General features: G+C 42.5%; 1 protein-coding gene across 2 annotated transcripts in view; it reads left to right on the plus strand.

Moving 5' to 3' along the window:
- The window catches only part of TUBGCP4 (tubulin gamma complex component 4), a 62,608-nt gene that overhangs the window by 23,974 nt on the left and 11,123 nt on the right, over positions 1-27,511 (plus strand). For both annotated transcript variants that reach the window (XM_082256817.1, XM_082256818.1), the window contains 9 exons: positions 1,457-1,536; positions 3,949-4,150; positions 8,494-8,659; positions 15,342-15,466; positions 17,084-17,134; positions 22,510-22,615; positions 22,697-22,804; positions 25,231-25,369; positions 25,770-25,947. In XM_082256817.1, the coding sequence (XP_082112943.1) occupies positions 1,457-1,536; positions 3,949-4,150; positions 8,494-8,659; positions 15,342-15,466; positions 17,084-17,134; positions 22,510-22,615; positions 22,697-22,804; positions 25,231-25,369; positions 25,770-25,947 (1,155 nt within the window). The remainder of the gene's footprint in view (positions 1-1,456; positions 1,537-3,948; positions 4,151-8,493; positions 8,660-15,341; positions 15,467-17,083; positions 17,135-22,509; positions 22,616-22,696; positions 22,805-25,230; positions 25,370-25,769; positions 25,948-27,511) is intronic.

Consider the following 27,511-nt stretch of genomic DNA (forward strand, 5'->3'; position numbering starts at 1 on the left):
GTCTTAAGGATCTGACTTCATATTCCCCAAGCCAGAGTGATCCATTACCACTTCCATACCGTAGGACGTAATTTGACGTTCTGGACTTTGAGTGAAGATATGCCTGGCTGCAGGCATGATTCAGATATCTCTTTTTCTGCAGGCGATTCCCTGCCAAGTAAAAGCCCTCATAGCCGCTTGATTGCTTTTACAGGTGGCAGGGAGGGCATGCATGACAAGTTGGGTATCTCTTAACTCGGTTTAATAACTTTAGTGTTTTTTTTTTTTTCATGGAAGTTTTTTTTCTCCCAAAAAATCACGTTTGAAAAATTGCTGCACAAATACCTTGTGTCATAAAAATTGGCAACAACAGCCATTTTATTCCCTAGGGTCTCTGCTAAATAAATTATAAAAAATAAAAAAAGTGTGTGTGTGTGTGTGTGTGTGTGTGTGTGATTTTCTAGCAAAAAAATGATGATTTTTACATGTAGGCGAGGAATGCCAGAATTAGCCTGGTATGGAAGCGGTTAATAGACCCAAGCACTGACATGCAGGAGCTAAGGGTGACTATGCAACAAGTCTGTGTTTTGCATTACAGGGACCACTGGTGGTTTTCTACAAGAATGGTGTATTATAATACTGTTTACAGACTTTCTTGACCTCTTTTATTTGGAATGTCATCTCTACACTTTGATATGTTTCTGCTGTATGAAGAAATCATTTTATGTCAAGTAATTTTGGAAGTGAACCACTAAATGAAATGTCAGGTCATGTTGACCTTTAATAAGAACAGAAAGGTACTATCTGAAGTGTGTATTACCGTATGGACAGGAGTAAGAACAACATTTCACAGTGTTAGTAAGCAAGTCATGTAGTCTAGTGAAGGTTAAAGAAGGTAAACCAAGGGACATTATTGTAGAATTAAAGTTAAGGATAAGTTCACCTTTTTTAAAAACTAAAAATAAATGCACATCATTTTGCAGTTAAAAAAAATGTGCATTTTATTTTAATTTTTTTAATTTTTTCTTTGAGCATGGAAATCTTTGTACCAGCGATCAGCAGATCGTGAGTGCCATGCAGGACTCTGCTGATTTTTCTCTGTGTATCTGTCTGCTCATACGTCATATGAACAGACCGATACACACTGACCGGAAGAATGAATGAATTACCAGAGTGTTCAACAGCACCATGGTAGTTCATTGACACTACAAGGCTGTAAATATTGCGATTGTGTTAATAGACCAATAGACACTACAAGGCAGTTGGGACTTGTGAATGAATGACGTGGCTGGGCGGGCAGAGACCTGTACTGCCTTGTTATTTTCAAACAGTGACCACAGGCGTCTGGAGAGGATGCCTACCTGCTGTCACTGGGGAGAGGCTGCAGCAGATGAAACATGTTCATTTTAATGTTAGCTATGCAACTGCATATCTGGTACACTTAGTAGCAGAAATAATATTCCGTAATTTGTTGCAGATTCATGGATGTCAGTTGTTGGAAACAGTCTACAAGCACAGTTGTGGGGGTCTGCCACCTGTTCGAAGTGCACTGGAAAAGTAAGAAATCCTTCCTTTCAGTTTATGAGATACCTTCATGAATCCTCAGGATACTCAGGCAGTTGTTTCACTGAGAATGTGGGGAGAGGCATCTCTCCTGTATTGCAGTGCCCCTGTAAACGACTATGGTCTACAAATGCATATGTCACGCAAGCAGAGAGCATTTAGGCTGGGTTTACACTAGGGATCGACCAATTATAGGCAAAGCTGATTTTCGGAGGGCCGATATTCACTTTTGCCGATATATCTGTATTGGCCCCGGAACTGGCCAATATTACAGATATTCCAAATATTGCTCACGTAAGGGTAAAATGATATCACATAGCATAATTCAGTTTACAAATGGTATTGAATATGCCACTCACATATGTACAAAAAATATAAGCAATTCCACATTAGCAGATCTGCTGGCAGATCGGTATCTCTCACCCAGTTGCCGTAAGTGATTCATGGGTGATACCACTCCTTTCGGCATCTACTCAATAATGCTCCATCCCTCACCCACTCCATCTACCACCCACCTGATACCGCTCTGTCTCTCACCCACATGCCTTAAGTGACACCTGGGTGATACCGCTCCGTCCGGCATACGATCTCGGAGGTCACGTGGTCACGCTGTGACCTCCGAGATCGTGTGCCGGACAGATCGGTATCACGTGGGTGAGAGACAGAGTGGTATAGAGTGGGTGCCGGATGGAGGGGTATCACCCGGGTATCACGTACAGCAAGTGGGTGAGAGATATCGCTCTGCCAGCAGATCTGTGGAATTGCTTATATCTTTTGTACATATGTGAGTGGCATATTCAATAACATTTGTAAACGGAATTCTGCTATGTGACATCATTTTACCCTTACAGGACATCACCACCTAAGGGTTGGAGGAGGAGAAGACTAGTCTTGGACCCTTACATAGGATGTACAAAATATTGGCCCATATCGTTGTGACCAATATATCGGTATCGGCCCTGAAAAAAACATATCGGTCTATCCCTAGTTCTCACTATTGCGAATTGGATTGGAATTGCAGTTTTTTTCGCATCCAATTCACATGTCAGGAGGTTGTGACAGGCTCTCTATGGAGCTGGTTCACATATCTCTAGAGCGAATCGCACAGGGGTCCTGTGCTTCTTCTTGTCCGTTTCAGGTCTAAAATCAGCCAAAAATTTTGGACTGAATTCGGCCCTGAAATGGTGAACAGGGACACACCGGATCCCTGCTTTAAGCCGCTCCGTGTGGCAGTGTGAACCAAGCCTTAGTTTCCGTTTTTCATTAAATGAAATGAAATAATCTGTGCTTTTGTCACCTAGAGGATTTCAGACGTTGAATGGTCTATGTGTATAATAATGAATGTTGTTTGACAGCCAAATGTGCCTGTTGTCACGGAGTACCTGACCCTGCATGAGCCGAAAGGCATTGGAGATTTTACTGAAGTCTGCTGTGATATTTTAAACTGCTGGAGGAAGCTTAATCCAGCTACTGTGGACAACTTTGGATTTTTCTTGTGTTGTACAGTGTGACAACAATACAACTTTATTCTTGTACAATCATAAAGGGGTTGAAGATTAAGTCCATAAATTACTGAGTCCATGTAGTTCTGACTATCTCATCCACCTTGATCTTTAACAGATTTACCCATATATGCCTAAAGCTAAACCTGGAAAAAAAAACTATTTTTACAGTCCACAAGCCTAGCTTCAATACTGTACCTAAAACTAGCAGTGCATTGATACATGATGCAGTCAGAATATGAATGAGACAGCAGTGGCCTGATTTGGTATTTTTCTTATAAGACCTATTCTGATTGCGCAACACCCCCCATACTCCCTCTTCATCAGAGGTGCAACAACTTGCTTCCTCCTCACACATATTAAAATAAAAGCTTCTGAAATACTCTGCAGTCTTTAGGTTGGGGGGTGGCCATTTTGTGCATTTACATCCAACCACTCACCGATACCTATGAGCAGCCTAACATTCCCTTGTATGGGTTCATGTAGATAAAGGGCTGTCTGTATGTGTACTTTGGTAAAATTAGCCATAAATGGGATACAGCCAAAATTATATTTTTAATAAATGGTTACTGCAAAACCATGGGCAGCTATATCCCTTCAATAAGTATATGTTTCTGGAGTAAAGAAGTCTTACAGATAGTCTAGCATGCACTGAGTTTCCGTAGTTAGGATTTAGAAGATTGCGCACACAGCTTTTTGCTTTTGAGATCATTAGATTTTGAGTGTAGAGCACATTGGGGTCCCCACTCGTTCTATAAAACTGATAACCTTAAGCACAGGCAAGCACACAGGTGTAGAACTGCTTAACAATTACCAGAGTATAATGAGCCTTAAGTAATTGCAAGGTATTTTGGTTCCATTTTTTTTTTTTTCGATATTATTTATGTATCTTATAACTGTCTAGGATCCTGGCAGTGTGTCATGGAGTCATGTACAAACAGTTGTCTGCCTGGATGCTTCATGGACTCTTATTAGACCAGTATGAAGAGTTTTTTGTCAGACAAGGACCTGCTTCTGGCAATGCTCCTTCCCAGCCTGATGAAGAAGATGACGACTTGGGTATTGGGGGTCTGACCGGGAAACAGCTGAGAGAGCTGCAAGACTTGGTGAGATATTTCATGCTAAAAATATATTCTATACGCTTTCTTTTGAATGTAAATGCCATCTTATAAATGGTACATTTATTCTGTATTGTCACCTCTTAATAGACTTTAAAGTGAACCTGTGGCCAGGCTCTGATCAATTACATATTTACAGTTGTGCTCAAAAGTTTGCATCCCCTGGGAGAAATCATGACATTTTGGCACTGATATTGAAAATTCGACTGATCATGCCAAAAAACTTTTTTTTTCTTTTTAGATTTTTATTTTTATTTTCAAAAACATTTAGTGTACAAAGAAAAGAGAAGCATCCAAAAGGGCAACATATAAATCGCAATCACTTGAAAATAGCATCATAGGCTCATTGGTACATTCAGTTGTGAACTACATATAATCCATTTTATTCCCCAAATGACACCGGGGGTTGTGTTTTATGAGATGTCATACCAGACATGAGTCAAACGCCCATGTGTGAAACCATGAAAGGAAGGTGATATGGGGTGGGAATGGGAGGGGAATAGGGAAGGGAAGTAGAGGAGATGGGGGGGGGGGGGATAGGTAATGCACAAAGACAAACAACAATATTAACAGTCAATTGGCACTCTTCCACTGCAAGTACCGGCTCGGCTCTACTTGACCCTGCTTGGCCCGGTTTGCTTTTCCACTGCTGGTACCGTATGGTACGGTGTTGGTTCGGTACGGTATGGTTTGCTTTTCCACTAAAGTAGTACTAAAGTTAAGTGGGTGGGATAACAACGATTCTCTGACCAATCAGTGGCTAGTAGTGACTGCATGCAAAGGATTGTGGGATATGGTACCTGTTGGAACCACAATGGAGTAGGTACTGTTTTTGAGAGCCGTACCGTTCGGTTCCATGCAGTGGAAAAGCGCCACCGTACCGTACCGAACCGTTCCTACACTATACCATGCGGTACCAGCAGTGGAAAAGCACAAAAGCGAGCTGAACCGTTTGGTTCCATGCAGTGGGAAAGCGCCAAATGAAAACAAAAACAGTCAGCACAATAACAAATCAGAAATAATGATATTGAAACAAGTCCATAGATCTTTAGCAAGCTCGCCCCAAACTGCGACAGTGTTCTACTGAATCCATTCAGTTCTCCGGTAATGGAGAAAAAGAGGGCCCAAAGGCGGTAGGCTAAGAAGCCTGCAAGGCACTAGAAGTATAATATATCCAAGTGGCCCAAATACCATAGAACTTCTCATATCTGTCCTTCCACGTTGCCACCCATTCCTCCGCTGCCATGATGTTATTTACCAGGCGAATCCAATCAGCTCATCCAGGAACATGAGCTTTTTTTCCAATAAATGGGGATCAGACGCCTAGCTGCATTCAAGAGGTGAGGCAGGACGACTTACAGTTGTGGCTGAGAGGGATGGATGGCACGTAAATCAGGAATTCTAAGGGAGAGTCACTCATTTTAATATCCAGTGTTACCTTAATCTGGGCTCTAATATCTTGCCACCAAATATGTAGAGAAGTGCCCGAAGTACACAATTTCTCCAGCAGGCATCCGGGGTCACCAGAAAAATCCTGGCCAGGGTGGCAGGAACTCTGTACCACCGGGTCAATAACTTAAAGCTATTCTCCTTTGTGTCCACAGAACTCTTATGGGTAAGGCTAAGTAGGTGGTCCAGTTGGGCTTCCGTGAACATATGCTGCAAGTCTCTCTCCCACTCCCGTATGTAGACTGGCTTATTCCTAGACTCAGCTGACTGCAGCATCTCATAGAGGACCGAGATAGTGAGGGACAGGTTCAGCCAACTTGCATAGTTTCTCAAACATAGTCAGAGGACAGGGGTCTGATGACTTGAGGTAGGCTACAAAAATGTAACTGTCTTTAACGCCAATCGTCCATCTGGTAATGGCCAAATTGATCACAGTGCCAGTCCAGAGAGACTAGGCCCTGGTCATGTACAAACCTTCCACATCTTAACTGCCCATTCCTTGCTCATGAGCGGAAGTAGGAAAGGTGTTCCCCAGGATTGAAGCAGGCGAAGCCCCCCAGGGGTGTAAGTGAGGATGCTGGAAGAAACTGCAACCCCTATGCATTCAGAGCATCCCACAGTTTCAGTACATGGGTGGTGACAGGGGATAAGACCCGAAAGACCCCGATACTCCCGGGAGAGCCAAGGGGCGTGAGACAAGTTACGACCAGCCAAAAATGTTTATTAATTTAAATATAATATTTTAATATCTGCTGCAGAGCTATCACCTCATAATATTTCCAGAGGGAAGGTACCCCTAGTTCCCCTAACCACTTAGGGCACCGCCTGTGCCAGATAAATTTCAAAAACAGTTTGTTGAGGGCTAAGAAGAAACATCTGGGTAGCGATATAGGTACCATCTGGAGGTAGAAAAGCACTCTTGGCAACACATTTAATTTTCAATAAACTGACTCTGCCCATCCAGGAAAAAGTGGTATGGTCCCATTTCAGCAAGTCTTCTCTGATTGTGGAGAGCAAAAGGGCATAGTTAACAGTGTAAAATTGTAAAACATTGGCTGAGAGATAAAGGACTAAGTATTTTAAGGAAGAGTGACACCATGTAAAGGAAAAGCTCTCTCATATACTCTCTCAATCAGGATGTTGGGACCCTTGGATTGGGGATCCTTTATGGAGCAAGGAGTGGATCCAGGCAGGAAGCCGCCGGCGCGTTTACCGGCCATTGAGCAACTTCCGGGATTGAAGTCACACAGTAACTAGGTAACCAAGCCCAGTGCAGGAACCAGCGTGGAACACAAGCTTGCCTTGTTGCCGTGACTACGTTTCACGCACATGTGCTTTGTCAACTCAAAGTGGAATTGACAAAGCACATGCGCGCAAAACATAGTCACGGCAACAAGGCGAGCTTGTGTTCCACGCTGGTTCCTGCACTGGGCTTAGTTATCTAGTTACTGTGTGACGTCAATCCCCGAAGTCGTGCTGCTCATGGCGCCTGTGTACAACGGCCGGTAAACGCGCCGGTGGCCTGCCTGGATCCACTCCTTGCTCCATAGGGGATCCCAAATCCATCTAAGAGTCCCAACATCCTAATTGAGAGCGTGGCAATTGGTCCGTCTTGAGTGTCATTATGGGACCTTTCTCAATGTCCTCACTGTTATAACTGTATATAACTGTTACTCAGGGGAAATATAGGCTGCTTTGTAAGAAGATGGTGTGGTTGTTTCAAGGGGGGTGTCAATGCAACGGAAAGTTTGCTGGATGGTCGAGTTGCCAAAAAGAACCCTTTACTGTGCCAATGCCACAAAAAAGCCCGGTTACAATATGCCTGACAACACATTGACAAGCCCCTAGCTTCTGGCACACTGTAATCTGGAGTGATGAGACCTAAATAGAGCTTTATGGTCACAACCATAAGCACTATGTTTGGAGAGGAGTGAACAAGGCCTAAAGCCACAAGAACACAAATCCCCACTGCAAAGCATTGTGGTAGCTCACTGATGTTTTGGGGGTGTGTGAGCTCTAAAGGCACGAGGAGTCTTGTGAAAATTGATGGCAAGATGAATGCAGCATTTTATTAGAAAATGCTGACAGACAATATGATGCTCTTGGCTTTCCAGCATGTACATGACCCTAAGCACAAGGCCAAGTTGACCCTCCCAGTGGTTACAGCAGAAAAAGGTAAATGTTCTGGAGGGACGATCACAGTCTCTGACCTTAAAGTGGCTTGGTTTGAGCTAAGCACATATATGTGTAGTGTTTACTTGTATCTCTCCAAAGCTCTATATGTGGTTTCTATCTGGTGCTTTGTTCTGCAGTTATCAGCATGAGTCCCTTCTGACAAGCTTAGAGGGAGATAAGCAGTTAGCTTCTCTATTCAGAATACAGCTCTGCATGTTCCTTTTGTTACTCTGCCTATGTGGGGGGAAGGGGTGTCCATTTTCTCCAATCAGCTCTTACACAGTGCAAGTCCAGTCTCCTCAGCCACCCCTATATACTGCTGAAAGAGAAAAAAAGATTTCTACCATGATCTGCATTTTTCAAAGGGTGTATAAAGGGGAAGACAGCAGATATACAGTACAAGTAAAGCTTAGGTAGGAGGATTTGTTTTATCTCTGTGTATCATCTGAGGCTGTTCACTTCATTGGGTATACGCGTGGACTTACATCCACTTTACTATCATTGAGCCACTCTGGGGAGATCTTGGTCTTCTAAACACAACTTTTAAATAAATAGAATTGAAAAAAGAATGTATGTAAAAAATATAGTGTATGTGATATATATAATTTAGAGAGAGAGACCCCTGTACAAATATACCCTGGTTAGCTATGTATCTAGTAGGCCTTAATTATTTGATTATTATAATTTGCCTGCTTGTCTTCGAACAGCGTCTGATTGAAGAGGAGAACATGTTGGCACCTTCTCTTAAGCAATTTTCACTAAGGGTTGAAATGCTGCCATCTTACATCCCTGTGAGGGTTGCTGAGAAAATATTGTTTGTGGGAGAATCTGTTCAGATGTTTGAAAACCGGAATGTAAATATGACTAGAACAGGTATGCTCCAATCAATAGCTCATTTATTCAGACTCCGTACATTTTACCTTATGCTGTATGCTGCATATTACACTTGATTACTATGTTATGTAGACATTTGTACTGTAGAATCTTTGTCATCTATTGGTAACTAACTATTTGAGTATAATCAACCAGAACAATGTCTGGTGCAGGAACGGTAGTGAAATAAATCTGGCTGTGATATTTTGCGTACAAGTGAAACATTCCCTTCATTTTGAACAGCAGTGGCTAGCACCAGGGCTGTATTTACCATAATCGCTTTTACGGGCCAAGGCCTAGATCCTAGAACATCATGGTAAAGACCCAAACCAAAAAACAATTATAATTTTATTCTTATTTTCTCTCTTCTGGCTACCTTCTTGATACAGTATCTCACAAAAGTGAGTACACCACTCACATTTTTGTAAAAATTGTATTATATCTTCATGTGACAAATTACACTTTGTGTAAAATGTAAACGTAAAGTAGTGAGTGTACAGCTTGTAGAACAGTGTAAATTTGCTGTCCCCCTCAAAATAACTCAACACACAGAGAAGTGAGTACACCCCTAAGTAAAAATGTCTAAATTTGGCTCAATTAACTGTTTTCCTTCCCCGGTGTCATGTGACTCGTTCGTATTACAAGGTCTCAGGTGTGAATGGCGAGCAGGTGTGTTAAATTTGGTGTTATCGCTCTCTCTCTCATACTGGTCACTGGAAGTTCAACATGGCACCTCATGGCAAAGAACTCTCTGAGGATCTGAAAAAAAGAATTGTTGCGTTTACATAAAGATGGCCTAGGCCAGTGATGGCAAACCTTGACACCCCAGATTTTTGGAACTACATTTTCCATGATGCTCATGCACTCTGCATTGAGGTTGAGCATCGTGGGAAATGTAGTTCCAAAACATCTGGGGTGCCAAGGTTCACCATCACTGGCCTAGGCCATAAGAAGTTTGCCAAGACCCTGAAACTGAGCTGCAGCACGGTGGCCAAGACCATACAGCGGTTTAACAGGACGGGTTCCACTCAGAACAGACCTCACCATGGTCAACCAAATAAGTTGAGTGCACGTGCTCAGCATTCTATCCAGAGGTTGTCTTTGGGAAATAGACGTATGAGTGCTGCCAGCATTGCTGCAGAGGTTAAAGGGGTGGGGGGTCAGCCTGTCAGTGTTCAGACCATACGCCGCACACTGCATTAAACTGGTCTGCACGGGTGTCGTCCCAGAAGGAAGCCTCTTCTAAAGATGATGCACAAGAAAGCCCGCAGACAGTTTGCTGAAGACAAGCAGACTAAGGACATGGATTACTGGAACCATGTCCTGTGGTCTGATGAGACCAAGGTAAAGTTATTTAGTTCAGATGGTTTCAAATGTGTGTGGTGGCAACCAGGTGAGGAGTACAAAAACAAGTGTGTCTTGCCTACAGTCAAGCATGGTAGTGGGAGTGTCATGGTCTGGGGCTGTATGAGTGCTGCCGGCAATGGAGAGCTACAGTTCATTGAGGGAACCATGAATATCAACATGTACTGTGACATACTGAAGCAGAGCATGATTCCCCTCCCTTCGCATACTGGCCTGCAGGGCAGTATTCCAACATAACGACCGAAACACACCTCCAAGATGACCACTGCCTTGCTAAAGAAGCTGAGGGTAAATGTGATGGACTGGCCAAGCATGTCTCCAGACCTAAACCCTATTGAGCATCTATGGGGCATCCTCAAATGGAAGGTGGAGGAGTGCAAGGTCTCTAACATCCACCAGCTCCGTGATGTCTTCATTGAGAAGTGGAAGAGGACTCCAGTGGCAAACTGTGAAGCTCTGGTGAACTCCATGCCCAAGAGGGTTAGGGCAGTGCTAGAAAATAATGGTGGCCACACACAGTATTGACACTTTGGGCCCAAGTTGGAAATTTTCCCTTAGGGGTGTACTCACTTTTATTGCCAGCGGTTTACACATTAATGGCTGTGTTGAGTTATTTTGAGGGGACAGCATATTTACACTGTTATAAAAGCTGTACACTCGCTACTTTACATTGTAGCAAAGTGTCATTTCTTCAGTGTTGTCACATGAAAAGATATAACAAAATATTTACAAAAATTTGAGGGTGTACTCACTTTTGTGAGATACTATATATTTGAGCAAATGATATGTAGGAAAAAGGGGGAGCAGAGGACATTGATGGCAGTCAAAAGAATCAGTATAGTTCAGTAAATCTAAAATCATTTCTACTTTCACTTGTTTTGGTGGCCTGTACAGTTAATAATTGATTAATTTAGGTTTGGTTTCTTTCCATAGCACTTTCTAATATTAGTATCTCTTAAAATTATTTGCATAATGCAAGAGGCTGAGATTGTATAAAAGGACACCATCATTCTGGTGTGCCTAGAGTGGCGGATGTATACCGCCCAATGTTATTTCCAGTGTTCTCAGTGCACGCTGACAATCAATACTGTTATTGGGCATTGATACCCGATGTCCCCTCTGTAGTTCTGACTCCTGTGAACTTAGAGGGAGGCAATGGGAGAAGTGCAGAAAGCGGGAGGTGAAGGAGGGGACTTCCAACAGTAGCGCTAATCACGGACTGTGGGAGGGAGTACGAAGCTTAAGCACATGGCAGGATAAGGAGGTGAGATCCAATGATGAGTCTCTGTAAGGCAGCAGTGTAATGCAGCGTGGGGATGGTAAAGAGCCGGAGCATTGTGTGTGTATAGGGGAGCAGTGCGATTTCAGGGGGAGGGGGGCAAAGAGCCAGCACATTATGTGTATAAGGCATGTAAAATGTGTTAGTGGTCCGCGGGATTAAAAATTGTAAGTTTAATGGTCCGTGTAATCCGAAAGGTTGGTGACCACTGCTCTACAGCATAAAGTCTAATCTTTCTGAGGTCCAAGATAAGTAGGAGGGCTAAACTGCCTCTTTAACATAACACAGTAAGCGTGCAAAGGACAAAAAATAGCTTAGGGATTTTGACATAACCAGCTGATGTGTTTTTGCACTTATCAAACAGACAGGGCCGGACTGGGAATAAAATTCAGCCCTGGAAAAAATTTCATACCAGCCCCATAGCATTATTATACCGGCCCAACAGCATAACGCCATTATTATCTTCTTCATAAAAGGGAAAACCATGCATTTTAAAGCAAGTTTGAAGAGTGTATTAAATATCGATAAGACAGATATGAAAGCATAAAGGGCTTTATATATAAAAGAGCAAATTCTAGTTAAAAGTGGTAAAAGTGCGGACATGGTACAGGAGATGTCAGGTGCTGTGCGGACATGGTACAGGAGATGTCAGGTGCTGTGCGGACATGGTACAGGAGATGTCAGGGGCTGTGCGGACATGGTAAAGGAGATGTCAGGGGCTGTGCGGACATGGTACAGGAGATGTCACAGGCTGTGCGGACATGGTACAGGAGATGTCACAGGCTGTGCGGACATTGTACAGGAGATGTCACGGGCTGTGCGGACATGGTACAGGAGATGTCAGGGGCTGTGCAGACATGGTACAGGAGATGTCAGGGGCTGTGCAGACATTATACAGGAGATGTCAGGGGCTGTGAGGACATGGTACAGGAGATGTCACAGGCTGTGCGGACATTATACAGGAGAGGTCAGGGGCTGTGCGGACACGGTACAGGAGATGTCAGAGGCTGTGCGGACATGGTACAGGAGATGTCAGAGGCTGTGCGGACATGGTACAGGAGATGTCAGAGAGGCTGTGCGGACATGGTACAGGAGATGTCACAGGCTGTGCGGACATTATACAGGAGAGGTCAGGGGCTGTGCAGACATGGTACAGGAGATGTCAGGGGCTGTGCAGACATTATACAGGAGATGTCAGTGGCTGTGAGGACGTGGTACAGGAGATGTCACAGGCTGTGCGGACATGGTACAGGAGATGTCAGAGGCTGTGCAGACATGATACAGGAGATGTCAGGGGCTGTGAGGACATGGTGCAGGAGATGTCAGAGGCTGTGCGGACATGGTACAGGAGATGTCACAGGCTGTGTGGACATGGTACAGGAGATGTCAGAGGCTGTGCGGACATTATACAGGAGAGGTCAGAGGTTGTGCGGACATGGTACAGGAGATGTCAGGGGCTGTGCGGACATGGTACAGGAGATGTCACAGGCTGTGTGGACATGGTACAGGAGATGTCAGGGGCTGTGCGGACATGGTACAGGAGATGTCAGGGGCTGTGCGGACATGGTACAGGAGATGTCAGGGGCTGTGCGGACATGGTACAGGAGATGTCAGAGGCTGTGCGGACATGGTACAGGAGATGTCAGGGGCTGTGCGGACATGGTACAGGAGATGTCAGGGGCTGTGCGGACATGGTACAGGAGATGTCAGGGGCTGTGCGGACATGGTACAGGAGATGTCAGAATTATTAGGGGCCCTAATACAATGCTGATCCCACCCTCCCCCTAATAAAATGCTGACCTGCCCCTCCCCCTCATACAATGCTTATCTGCCATGCCATCCCCCCCTTGGGCCCCCCTCCGCCTAATACAATGCAAACCCCCCTCCCCCTAATAAAATGATGACCTCCCCCTAATACAATGCCGACCCCCCCCCCCCAAATTTAGGGGAAGGGAGGGGAAACAGCATTGTATTAGGGGGAGGTTGTCACTTTATTAGGGGGAGGGGGTTAGCATTGTATTAGGTGGAGGGGGGCCCAGGGGGGGATGGCATGGCAAATAAGCATTGTATGAGGGGGGGGGGGCAGGTCAGCATTTTATTAGGGGGAGTTGGTTAGCATTGTAGTACTAGTAGGGGCCCTAAAATATGCTGCTGCCTCCCCCCCCCCCCCCCAAATGCAAGAGGTCCAGGTCCCCCAGGCCCGAGCCCATTTACTCTTGCCTGGCTCAGCTGGATGTCTCAGGCTCTGCTCCGCTCCTTCCTTCAGTCATGGTCAGTCTCAGTCAGGCTGCTGCGATCATTCTGCTGCTGGCTGGCGTCTGTGTGAGGCATTGGCGCCGTGACCCTCTTGCAGAGTTACTTGCAAACTTGAATTATCCACTGCCGCACACTCAGTCTCACACAGCCGCTCCCGCCGCCCGCATGTGACGTCATGCCGCTCATAGTGGCTGAAGTAGGAAAGATCCGTCACTAGAGCGCAGCGGGGGCTGGGCTGCAGCGGCCATCATAGCGCGGCCGCGGCGCGGACCGCGGTCAAATGATTAAAGCGGCCACATCTTAAAGCGGCCGCATCTTAAAGCGGCCCACCGGGAAATTCCCCGGTATCCCGCTAGGCCAGTCCGGCCCTGCAAACAGATCTAACAAAATTGCTTTCAGTGGTATATTTAAAGTGGTCCTTCTCTCAGACTCTCACAAAGGAAATAAAGCCACCAAAAAAAGATTGTAAATGGACGCAACAAAAAAGTCATATTTACTCTTCCTTGCAGACTTTTTACTTTTTATTTCCCCTCCGGCACTCACCTCCCTGTGGCCATGTGAAGTAAGGGCAGAGGATTCAATCTCCCTTTACTTCTGGTTTTCTATTCCGCCTACTTGCCCATATGACGCTAGACATATTTAAAAAGTAAATGTCTTTGCAGAAATCTCAGAATGTATACATGAGATTTCCCACATAGGCACTAGGTAGGTAGCCTTCCTCTTCATCTTTGAGGTTCTGTCTACAAGTGCCTCTAGAGACCAGGAAGGGTCTGCTTTAACAGATCAAAAGGTATAAGAGAATTTCATTATTAGAGTTTGCATACACTTTAACAGCAACATCAACCTCAAAGTACTCTCACAGCAGCTTTAGTAGCCAACACTTGTCCACAGTTACCCAATATGTTGTTTGATTTGCTATGATGGCATGCAGGTATCCAAGAGGTGTTGTAGCTTGATGCTTATTAGAGGTTAGTTTTTCATTCCTAATGTTTGTACATGAAGGTTTTTTATGTACATGAAGTGCCATAGGTTCTGAGGAAGAGGGCACGTCCCTTTTGAAACTTGTAAGCTGCTGATACTAAATATTAATGTTGAGTATCTGCTTAATCATGTATTTTGGATTACTTTCAGCTTCAAAGGCTGCTGTGAGGTGACTTTCTGAGTGCTGGTTCACACCAGATGCAGTCCAGTGCGTTTTTTTAATCTGCATCAAAAACGCATGCACATTGTTTTCCATGTATTCCAATGGCTCTAGTTCACACTGGTGCAGTGCGTTTCAGTGCAGTCAACAAAAGCACATTCTGCATTTTTACTGTTTGGAATGCGGCAAAACGCATCTGAACTGAGATGAAGACAAAAAGCACCGGAATTATTCAGAAAGCAGAAATTGTAGTGTGAACCGGCCTTTAGGCTAATGTTGCTGTTAAGAGAGAGAATTAATATATTGCAAGATTTTTGTAAGTAGATTTTATGTATTTTTTTTTTTTTTTATCACTAATGAATGGAATCCACTGCTAAACCTTGCCAGTGCTCTGGATATCTTTGTATATAGTTTCCAAGTGGTGCTGTCCTTATTACTAATTGTGAGGGCTGGAAGTAATGTGGAAAACCAACTACAGGCGTATGGACTTTGGTTTCCCCATTACGGTGTATGAACAAAAAATAGAACAATAATGGTAGAGGATTTCTGGATGATTATAGCTGGCGGTACTTTGTGTTCATAAATAAAGCAATACGTGCCAAACCATCTTTATTTTCTTTGCTGGTCTTTGTGCTTCCTAGGCTCCATACTGAAAAACCAGGAAGATATATTTGCTGCAGAGTTACACAGGTTAAAACAACAACCATTGTTTAACTTGGTGGATTTTGAGTCTGTTCTCGACAGGATCAGAAGCACAGTTGCAGAGGTACAAAATTGTCATTGCTTGTATGGCATGAGAATTGTTTATTGTGTGTAGGCCACCTTCAATCGTTTGTATGCTTCATATCTGTCCATTAAATAAACTTTTAATTATATGTATATTATAGTGGAAGGAGAACCTAACTATAACTGTTTTTAAAAATGTACCCCCCCCCCCCCCATCCTTCCTAAACAAATGTGTGTACTAATCTATTTTTAATCTGCACTGATCCAGTCACGTGATCCTGCAACTCCAGCTTCCCTGTGTGAGTGAGTGACTGCTGCAGGGGAAAAGAGGGAGTACAAACAACGGCTGGGCCATGGGTGCCTATGGGGGACGTCATGGCTCCCGGAATTTACCGTGTTTTCCCAAAAATAAGCCCGGGTCTTATATTAATTTTGGAACCAAAATACACAGTAGGGCTTATTTTCGGGGTAGGTCTTCTAATGTTCTGTCCTGTCCCTCTCTGCCCTCCCTGTGTGCCAAGAATCCAGTGTGAAACTTGGTTAGTGTATATAAAATCCTAGGATGCACTTTATTAGTGTTTTATATATGTCCAGTGTGTGTTTTTGTAATACAATAGTGTAAAATGCCTTCATTACATCACTGCTGTGTCTCCCACTCTCTCCTGTCTCTCATACTGTCTCTCATCCTCTCCTGTCAGAGGGTGATATCAGCCCCTCCCCTCTGCAGTTTACACAGAAGCGAAGGGTAGATTAGATTACAATAGTGTGAAATACCTTCTTCATCACCGTTCCGGGCTCAGCTGATCTGCCGCCCTCTCCTCTCCCGCTGACAGCTGGGGGTCACGGAAGCGCCGATGTAAAGGTATTTCCCACAATTCTAATCGAACACCCAGCTCTTCTGTGTTACACTGCAGAGGGGAGGGGCTGATATCCCCCTCTGACAGCTATGGAATGAGAGGAGAAAGACAGCAGGGAATCAGCTGAGAGCGGAGCGGCGATGCAGGGAAGGTATTTCACAGTATTACATTACAAAATCACACATTGGACATTATTTAAAACACTAATAAAGTGCATCCTAGGATTTTTCATACACTAAACTAGGGCTTATTTTCAGGGTAGGGCTTATATTGCAGCCCTCCCCAAAAATAACACTAGGTCTTACTTTCAGGGTAGGTCTTACTTTCGGGGAAACACGGTACAACTGTTGTCAGGCACTCCCTTACACAGGGCCGCAGGATCACTTGATTGGGACAGATTGAAAATGGGTAAGTGCAAACATCTTCTTTTTTTTTTTTTTTTTTTTTTAATACAGGATAGGCAGGAGGAGGGAGAAGGGAACATTTTCAAGAATAGTTATAGTTGGTTTTTCTCCATTTTAAGATCTTTGCAACTCAGATATGTGTATAACTTGAAAACTTTGTTTGAAGATTTGAAGCATCATTCAGTAACTACCACTTTTTTCACATTGTAACTTGTGTGGCGGAATAGAGACCACCGGTAAATGTGATGCCACATTCAGTATGTCTTGAGTTACAGATTCTTTCCACAACCAAATGTGCTCCAAATCTTTATGTAATTTGGTTTATTTAGGATTTGCTTCATGCACCTTTTTGGAAATCTGCACTGACCGAGTTTAACATTATCTTATTTGTTGTAGCACTTGTGGAAACTCATGGTGGAAGAATCAGATTTAATAGGCCAGTTAAAGGTGAGTGTTGTGAAAAAAAAAAAAAAAAGACTGTAGGAATAGGTTACTCTGAGTCTGTTTAAAGAAAACTCCACATTTTAACAAAACTGGCTATAGCATAAAATGTTATGATTGTTAACATATATATTTACCTATTTATTTTTTTTAGTAGCACACATATCATACTTCCCAGCTCTGTGCAGTGGTTTTGCACAGAGCAGTCCCGATCCTCCTCCTCCTCCTCCTCCTCCTCCTCCTCTTCTCTGGTCCTCTGCTGGTGCTCCTGGCTCCTCCTCCCACTGAGTGCCTCCAAAGCAAGCCACTTGGCAGGCTCACTCCTGCGCCATGCTTTGTGTGTCCATTGACACACAGAGCGCAGGTTTTCCCTGGCCCTTGCTCCCTCCTCTTTGGTTGTAAATGGGAGCCAATGGCTCCTGCTGTTGTCTCTGAGCCAATGAGGAGGGAGAGAGCAGAGAGCCTATTCTCTCCTGCAAACCTTCAGCCTTTAGAACCACTTTTATGTTATTAAAGTGTAATTACAGTCAAATTCTGACGAAGGCTAAATTTAATCCCATACCGCATTCTATGACTATGCGATCTACCCTGTAAATGAAAAGATTCCTATACTTGCCTATTCTGAAGCTGGTCCAGTCACATGATCTGGTTCCAGCGCTGGCTTCAGTGTAGAGAAGAGGCGGTGATGACGTCACCTATAGAGATTGTATAGACCTATAGGTTTACTATGGGGCAGCCATTGTCAGCTGTCCCTTCTTTACAGTGGCTTCAGAATACAAAAGTATACACCTCTTTTTTCTTTTACAGGGTAGAGAGAATAGTCTTAAAATAGGGGTGGGAGTAGATGGGATTGGAGTAGATTTAGCCTCGAATTTGGACTAGAATTTTACTTTAAAAATCACTTTTCTGTTTCAGTTGGTATCCGAGTCTTCTGAACCTATCAAAAATTATTGAAAGCCAACTGTGGATAATGCTGATTCTTGTGGGGTCCCTCTACAGTGCCTTGAAAAAGTATTCACACCCCTTGAAATTTTCCACATTTTGACATGGAATTTGGGATTTTATGTGATAGACCAACACAAAGTGGCACATAATTGTAAATCTTTTTTTAAAATAAATATCTGAAAAGTGTGGCATGCATGTGTATTCAGTCCCCTTACTTTGATACCCCTAACGAAAATCTAGTGGAACCAATTGCCTTCAGAAGTCATCTAATTAGTAAATACCACCTGTGTGTATTTTAATCTCTGGATTGCAGAAGGGTCCTGTGTGTCTTTGGGTCTGGTTCAGGTGCGAATTCAGGCAAAATTTTGGACCTGAACCGGTGAACAGGCATGAACCCGCCACCGTACATAAGTGAACCCAGCCCTATAAATTCTAGAGCTTGAATAGAAGACTGAACATACACGGTACAACTTATGTAGGAGGTTTTGTTTCATCTCAGTATATCACCTGAGGCTATTCACGTCACTGGGTATATGTAAGGGTTTACAACCACTTTAAGGCCCCTTTCATACTAGTACAATTTCTCCTATGTCTGCCTTTGCGCTGCAATGTACAATGATGGAAATCTATATATTTTCCATGGTGCTTGTTGACATCAGTGCAACATGGGGCATTAGGATTTTTGAAACGGTGCAGGTGCTTCTTTTGATACAGTATAGTTTTTTTTGGCCCTATAGACTTCAACGGGAATGCATAAAAAAAAAACCACATGTACAAAACCTGTTTTTGGAAGGTTTTTGTGTTTTAACTACCACTCTCCTCCTCCTCCAAAAAAAAAAAGAAAATGCATGAAACATGAAAATTCATCAAAAACATGCTACAAACATGCACCGAGAAAAGCAGAAGCACTAATGTGAACCTACAGTGGTGGCAAAAATTGTGGACATTTTTGGAAATTTTAATGTTTTGCAAGTTTGAAGGCTTATAGGAAATGCTATTTTGCACTAAATGGAAATGTTTATATATCAATTTAAAGGCAATTTTTAATTCTGAATTCAGTAACAAAAAATTCTAATATATGCAATACAAAAAAGGTATGCTTGTATTAGTCTAAAAAAGAAATGCAAGTGTACATTTCAAAATCTGCTTTTTTTGCTAGAAAAGTATTCAGAACCATCCAAACATTATATACTTTTTAGCAGAGGACCTAGAGAATAAAATGGTGGGTTTTGCAATTTTTTTGTGCGATATTGTATTTTTACAGCGTTTTTTTGTGCTTTTTTTTTTTTTTTTTTAAACACAAATTACTTTTTTATTTATTTATTTTTTTTTTATTTTAATGCACGCAAACACGATATAATATCCGTTTTTTGGTAAAATATAAAAAATGGTGTTGTCATACCCAACATGTAATGCTTTAAAATTGTGCCAACTCGTGGAGTGGTGCCAAACTACGGTACAGTAGGTGATGCTTTAAAAGCCTTTATAGGTTACCAGTGGGGAGTTACAGAGGTCGTGTGGTACTAGAATTATTGCTCTTGTTCTGCTGTTCGCAGCAATACCACGTGTAGTGCAAACACTGTTTTACATATGTAAATTTAACATGTAGATAACACAGTATTATTTACTAGTTACATTTTAAATAAATACTAACAATATTCACACAATCTACAATTACGCTTAACTTACACTGCTAACAATCTTTTTTTCTACAGAACAAATAGCAAAACAGACTTTCTTCAACTTCTCATAAGATTTATTGCCGTTATTGCAATTTGGTCCCCAGAACAAAGACTGCAATTTTCCATTAGGGTTTGCACCTAACATTTGCTTCTTATGTACTTGAGGACTGCACTTTACGTATATTTACATTGCAACTTTCAAGTGGTATATCTATTATGGTGTATTTTTATTTATTTTTTTACAGGAGGCGATTGGCTTTTATGTAAATGCTTTTACAGGCCACAGGAGAAGTCACTCCATCTCACCAGAGAACCCGGAACTAAAGCCGGCGGTTACACCGGCTTTCCACAGAGCTATTGGAGACGCTGATGGTCTCCAATGACCTCTCTGGTATAGGAAACCAGAAGCGGCAACTACTACTGTCTTCATTTCTGCTTTCACCGGATGTAAATATTGCCTTTTTAAATCTTGAAAGCATTTGATCACACTGATCTTGGTGTGATAAAATGCTTTTTAGGTCAAAGGAGACATCTGGGGTCTAATGGACCCCATATCTCTCCATAAAGAGTACCTGGCACTGCCTATTGCTGTCGCAATTGATGTTTGCATTTCTTTGTGGCAGCAATAAAAGTGATGATAAAAAAATTTTAAACTGTGTAAAAATTAAAAATAATAATAATTTAAAAATTGTAAAGCACCCCACCCCCTTGTGTTTGCACACAAAGGCAAACTCAGGCGTTTGGCCCCGCATGCATAAGTAAACGCCGATCGCACCACACGTAAGTCACAAATGTCAGAGCAAGAGCAATAATTCTAGCACTAGACCTTCTCTGTAACTGTCAACTGATAACCTGTAAAGGATTTTAAAGAATCGCCTATGGAGATTTTTAAATACCGTAGTTTGGCGCCATTCTGTGAGCGTGTGCAATTTTAAAGCATGACATGTTGGGGGATCTATTTACTCGGCGTAACAACATCTTTTATGTTTTACAAAAAGAAAATGGGTATTATCTTGTGTTTGTGCACAAATACCGTGTGACGTAAAAAATTGCAAAATCCACTGTTTTATTCTCTGGGGCCTCTGCTAAAAAATATATAGTGTTTGGGGTTTCTAAGTAATTTTCTAGCAAAACTGATTTTTAAATGTAAACAAAAAGTGTCCGAAAAGGCCTGGTCTTCACACTTGTGTTTCTTTTTTTAAACGAAAGTTAGCATAACGTTTTATATACTGCAAATATTTGAATTCTGTTTTATGTATTGAATTCAGCATTAAATTGTCTTTCACCACTTCTTACCCGCCCGCCGTCAAATGACGGCGGAGCGGTGCATCCATTGTTCTGGCCTCTCTCACGCGGCCGCGCCGTGTCCTAGCAACTCTCAGTGACTTGACTCTTTACCCATGTGATCGGCTGTATCCAATCACAGCCGGTCACATGTAAATGAGGAAGTGCCGTTATTTGGCTCTCGTCGCCTCACACTGTCAGTGTGTGAGACGAGGAGAGCCGATCAGCGGCTCTTCCTAACAGGGGAGACAAGACAGGTAATCAGGGCACTGATTACAGAAAATTAAAATAATGTGCCCACAATCAGTGCCCATAGTGCTGCCAGTCAGTTCCCATCAGTGATTGCTCATCTAGGCACTGATGGGGCACTGACTGGCAGCACTATGGGCACTGATGGTGCCGCCTCTCTGTGCCCATCAGTGCGGCATATTAGTACCTCCTCATCAGTGCCCATAAGTGCCGCCTCATCAGCGCACATCCATGAAGAAAAATTATTTATTTTCAGAATTTACTCACAGAAAATAAGAAAAACTTTTTTTCTTTTTTTCAAAATTTTCTGTCTTTATTTTCTTCTTGTAAGAAATAAAAAACCCAGTGGTGATTAAGTACCACCAAAAGAAAGCTCTATTTGTGTGAAAAAAATGATACAAATTTCATATGGGTACAGTGTAGCATGACCGTGCAATTGTCCTTCAAAGTGTGACAGCGCTGAAAGCTGAAAATTGGCCTGGGCAGGAAGGGGGTGACAGTGCCCTGTATTAAAGTGGTTAAATTGCCAAATAAACAATTTGGTGCAAAATGGCATTTCCTATAAGCTTGCAAAGTTGCAAAACATTAATCCTTCCAAAAGTGGCCACAGTTTTTGCCACGACTGTAGGCTAGTGAAACTTTTTTTTTTTTTTTCTTTATTTTTGCTCTAAACCAAGAAATTTAAATTATTTGCACTCTCAGTGGTATCCTACTGGATTTTGTGATATGTAGGAGCACATTTATCATTATGCTGTTTTCTTACTAGGAGAAGAAATTCTCTATATATTATTTATTTATGTTGGTTGTATTGCACAGTTTATTATTTTGTATGTATGTAAGTTATCAAAATGTGTTTTTTTTTTGTCTTGAATGCTTTATACCTTGTTGTTTGTGGACGAGTAGTGATAAAACAATGTATAAATATGTATGTAATATTAAAGCTCAACTCCAGGATATTGGGCTTTAGGAGATATCTCTTACTATTTCTCATCCAGTATGAGACAAGAATCTGTTTCAGGAAATTACAGTAAAGATCTTGCTAGACATGATAATGTCTGACACCAGTGTTGGATGTCAACTTGTCTAATCCAGCCTGGCAGAAGTAAACATCACTAGTCAGCCCTCATAGCATAATATCCTACCCTGGGAGTTTTTGCTTATAGCGGCAGCCCATCTGGAGAGTCAGTGTGCCTATCTTCCTTCTGTATTTATTCTTTTCAGATTATAAAAGATTTCTACCTGCTAGGAAGAGGGGAATTATTCCAGGCATTCATAGACATAGCCCAGAACATGCTGAAAACCCCACCAACTGCGGTGACAGAACATGGTGAGTGCTTTATGAGGCCCTTATTTTGGCTGATAGGCTGCAAATTTTTATATGTGACAACCGGCCTCCTTTCCCCCCCAGATATTAATGTGGCATTCCAGTTATCAGCGCATAAAGTGTTACTTGATGATGACAACCTTCTGCCTCTGCTCCATTTAACTATTGATTATCATGGAAAAGAACATAAAGGTATGTGGTTATATACAGTGCCTTGCGAAAGTATTTGGCCCCCTTGAACTTTTCGACCTTTTGCCACATTTCAGGTTTCAAACATAAAGATATATATATATTAAAAAAGAATAGCGCGCAAATGCAAAAGAAATAACTACCAAATCTGAAGACAATCCATAAATAAAAATGGGGGTTTGGTCCCACCATATGGCCATATCGTGCTCAAGCCCACTACTCCTATATCCACTTGATGGTGGACACTGATTGAGTACAGGTGTGTGTGGGGGGGTGGGGAGGGTTGCTCAACCTCGATAGTCTGGTCAGACCGAATACATAATAAACAGGCAAAAAATTTGGGGGAGCATACCCATGTATTTCTAAAGCTGCTGCAGCTATGAACCAAAAGACATGTATATTAAAAAAGAATAGCGCGCAAATGCAAAAGAAATAACTACCAAATCTGAAGACAATCCATAAATAAAAATGGGGGTTTGGTCCCACCATATGGCCATATCGTGCTCAAGCCCACTACTGCGTCAAAGTACCCCATTATCAGTGGGTCCTACACTATCCATGAAAAGAGATGAATCCAGCCTCTCTTACCCTTGGAGATAATACTCCTTGCTGGGAAGGATGTGCAAATGCACTACAGGAGACTCCTCCTATATCCACTTGATGGTGGACACTGATTGAGTACAGGTGTGTTTTATGGATTGTCTTCAGATTTGGTAGTTATTTCTTTTGCATTTGCGCGCTATTCTTTTTTAATATACATGTCTTTTGGTTCATAGCTGCAGCAGCTTTAGAAATACATGGGTATGCTCCCCCAAATTTTTTGCCTGTTTATTATGTATTCGGTCTGACCAGACTATCGAGGTTGAGCAACCCTCCCCACCCCCCCACACACACACCTGTACTCTATCAGTGTCCACCATCAAGTGGATATAGGAGGAGTCCCCTGTAGTGCATTTGCACATCCTTCCCAGCAAGGAGTATTATCTCCAAGGGTAAGAGAGGCTGGATTCATCTCTTTTTCATGGATAGTGTAGGACCCACTGATAATGGGGTACTTTGACGCAGTAGTGGGCTTGAGCACGATATGGCCATATGGTGGGACCAAACCCCCATTTTTATTTATGGATTGTCTTCAGATTTGGTAGTTATTTCTTTTGCATTTGCGCGCTATTCTTTTTTAATATACATGTCTTTTGGTTCATAGCTGCAGCAGCTTTAGAAATACATGGGTATGCTCCCCCAAATTTTTTGCCTGTTTATTATGTATTCGGTCTGACCAGACTATCGAGGTTGAGCAACCCTCCCCACCCCCCCACACACACACCTGTACTCTATCAGTGTCCACCATCAAGTGGATATAGGAGGAGTCCCCTGTAGTGCATTTGCACATCCTTCCCAGCAAGGAGTATTATCTCCAAGGGTAAGAGAGGCTGGATTCATCTCTTTTTCATGGATAGTGTAGGACCCACTGATAATGGGGTACTTTGACGCAGTAGTGGGCTTGAGCACGATATGGCCATATGGTGGGACCAAACCCCCATTTTTATTTATGGATTGTCTTCAGATTTGGTAGTTATTTCTTTTGCATTTGCGCGCTATTCTTTTTTAATATACATGTCTTTTGGTTCATAGCTGCAGCAGCTTTAGAAATACATGGGTATGCTCCCCCAAATTTTTTGCCTAAACATAAAGATATAAAACTGTAATTTTTTGTGAAGAATCAACAAGTGGGACACAATCATAAAGTGGAACGAAATTTATTGGATATTTCAAAATTTTTTAACAAATAAAAAAATGAAAAATTGGGTGTGCAAAATTATTCAGCCCCCTTAAGTTAATACTTTCTAGCGCCACCTTTTGCTGCGATTACAGCTGTAAGTCGCTTGGGGTATGTCTCTATCAGTTTTGCACATCGAGAGACTGAAATTTTTGCCCATTCCTCCTTGGAAAACAGCTTGAGCTCAGTGAGGTTGGATGGAGAGCGTTTGTGAAAAGCAGTTTTCAGTTCTTTCCACAGATTCTCGATTGGATTCAGGTCTGGACTTTGACTCGGCCAGTCTAACACCTGGATATGTTTATTTGTGAACCATTCCATTGTAGATTTTGCTTTATGTTTTGGATCATTGTCTTGTTGGAAGACAACACGTTATGAGCCATAAAATCCTTTTCTTGAAGTCCAATAGGGACATAAGTCCCTCCCCTGTGTTTATGATCATGCTCGCTATATTGCTTTGCTACAAAGGTCAGGCTTGAACTAGCCTACAATTTTTTTGTTTGCCAGTGCCCAATCTTCCTGAAGGTTGCAGTATTGCCCAAAGGCTAATATCTTCCTGTGTCCCTCTATAGACTCCAAGCAAAGTCGTTGAGTACAAAATGTATTTTGCCTATTATTTTCAAATTGCATTCATTCCAAAATTATCTGTCTATAGATATGTCCCAGCCACGGGATGCTGCATCACGTGACACCTCTCCAAGGGAGGCCCCTACCTCAGGCTGGGCTGCACTTGGACTGTCCTATAAGGTGCAGTGGCCTCTTCACATTCTCTTCACACCAGCAATATTAGAAAAGTGAGTCTTTTCCCATGATGTGATCTTTAGGTATGATCATCAGTAGCATATAATCATTAAGTTCTGTAATAGCATACACTTTTGCTGACTGATTGCTATCAATTGCTGGTACTAAAGAAACCACTTACATTTCATCAGTAATCAGAACGATGGAAGATTAATTTATCACCTTTTCATGCCAGTGCTTTAAAATTAGCTGTTTATTCTTTTATATGTTGCTTTTATATTTCTGCTTCAATTTTGAAGGGTTCAGGAGTGAAAGCTTTTTGGATTACCTTACATTATTACTTTTAAAATACTTAAATAGTAATTGCAACGTTCTGAAGTTTGCTTAACCTTTGCAGAGAAATAGAATTAAATCCATATGATTTATAATGTACATGTTGTTCTCCCTATGTAGGTACAACGTGGTTTTCAAATACTTGCTGAGCGTCCGCCGGGTACAGTCAGAACTACAGCACTGCTGGGCTCTTCAGATGCTGAGAAAACATTTAGAATCTAACAAAACAGATGCCATCAAGTGGCGGCTGAGGAATCACATGGCCTTTCTGGTTGACAATCTTCAGTACTACCTACAGGTGGGAAATATAGTATCGCTAGTTTAAATGTATGCTGTTGATGACTGACAGTGGAGTCCTAGAAATAGTACTGTTACATATTAATAAATGAACACTTACTGTAGACCACGTTTGTCAAATACAAGGCCCGCAGGCCAAACATGGCCCCCTGGCCATTTCATGTGGGCCTCCTGCAGTTCCCCCAGCTTCTTCCCGGCAGGAGTACAGGGTAAGGGGTGGCACTGTGATGTAAGGCAGGGTGGGGGACTCTTGACTTCTGATAGTGGAAGGGGGGGTGGGGTGCTCTGGACGTCTGCTTAGAATTTATTAGGAGAATAATACAACTGTATACCAGTTAAAAAGGAGGGACTCACACCGCTGGTATCATCCACAAGAAACTTTATTGGAGACTTCTCAGACAGAACGCCATCGCAGAACTATGTTCTCTTTGAGCAGTCTTGTGGATGATACCAGCAGTCTGCGACCCTCCTTTTCAGACTTGCATCATCTTCTACAGGAGAGTGAGTGGGCTCTGTGCCAGTCTGCACTTGCCCTTCACAGCTTAACCACTTCAGCTCCGGAAGGTTTTACCTCCTTCCTGACCAGGCCATTTTTTGCGATACGGCACTGCTTTGCTTTAACTGACAATTGCGCGGTCGTGCAATGCTGTACCCAAATAAAATGTATGTCCTTTTTTCCCCCCACAAATAGAGCTTTCTTTTGTTGGTTTTTGATCACCTCTTCGGTTTTTATTTTTTGTTCTAAAAAAAACAATTTTGAAAAAAAAAAAAGTAATAATATTTTTTACTTTCTGCTCTAAAACACATCCAAAAAAAAAAAATTTAAAAAATACAATTTCTTCATCAATTTTTGCCAATATGTATTCTGCTGCATGTTTTTTGGTAAAAAAAAAAAATCCCAATAAGCTTATGTTGGATTTGTTTGCGCAAAAGGTATTGCATCTACAAACTATGGGATAGATTTATGGACTTTTTTTTCTTTTTCGTTCATGGCGGCGATCAGCAATTTTTAGCAGGATTGCGGCAGACAAATCTGACACTAAGTGACAAATTTTGGGGACCAGTGACCCCATACAGTAATCAGTGCTTAAAAAAATGCACTGTCACTATATAAATGACACTGGCAAGGAAGGAGTTAATATCGGGGGCGATCAAAGGGTTAAGTGTGCTCCTAGGGAGTGATTTCTAACTGTGGGGGAATGGATACACTACAAGAAAACAGAGATCAGTGTTTCTGCTTAGCAGAAACACAAGATCTCCATTTTCCTCTGTGACAGAACGGCGATCTGCCTTGTTTACATAGGCAGACTGCTGTTCTGCCTCTCCTCGGAACAATCGGCAGATGATGGCTGCCGAACCCGCTGATTGGCTCCTGCTGTGTCCAATCACAGCGGGAGCGGGGCCCCAGATCTCGTGCACAAAATCACGTACATGTACGTGATTTTGCACAGCCCTGCCGCAGTATATATGGCCTCCCTGCCGCAGTATATCTGGAAGTGGCTAAAGTACAACTATGGGCAAAACGTGTTTTTGTTTTTTTCATTTTGGATAGAATAAGGGGGGAA

Source organism: Pelophylax lessonae, assembly GCF_965119305.1.
Source record: "Pelophylax lessonae genome assembly, chromosome: 4".
In the NCBI taxonomy this organism is placed as follows: domain Eukaryota; kingdom Metazoa; phylum Chordata; class Amphibia; order Anura; family Ranidae; genus Pelophylax; species Pelophylax lessonae.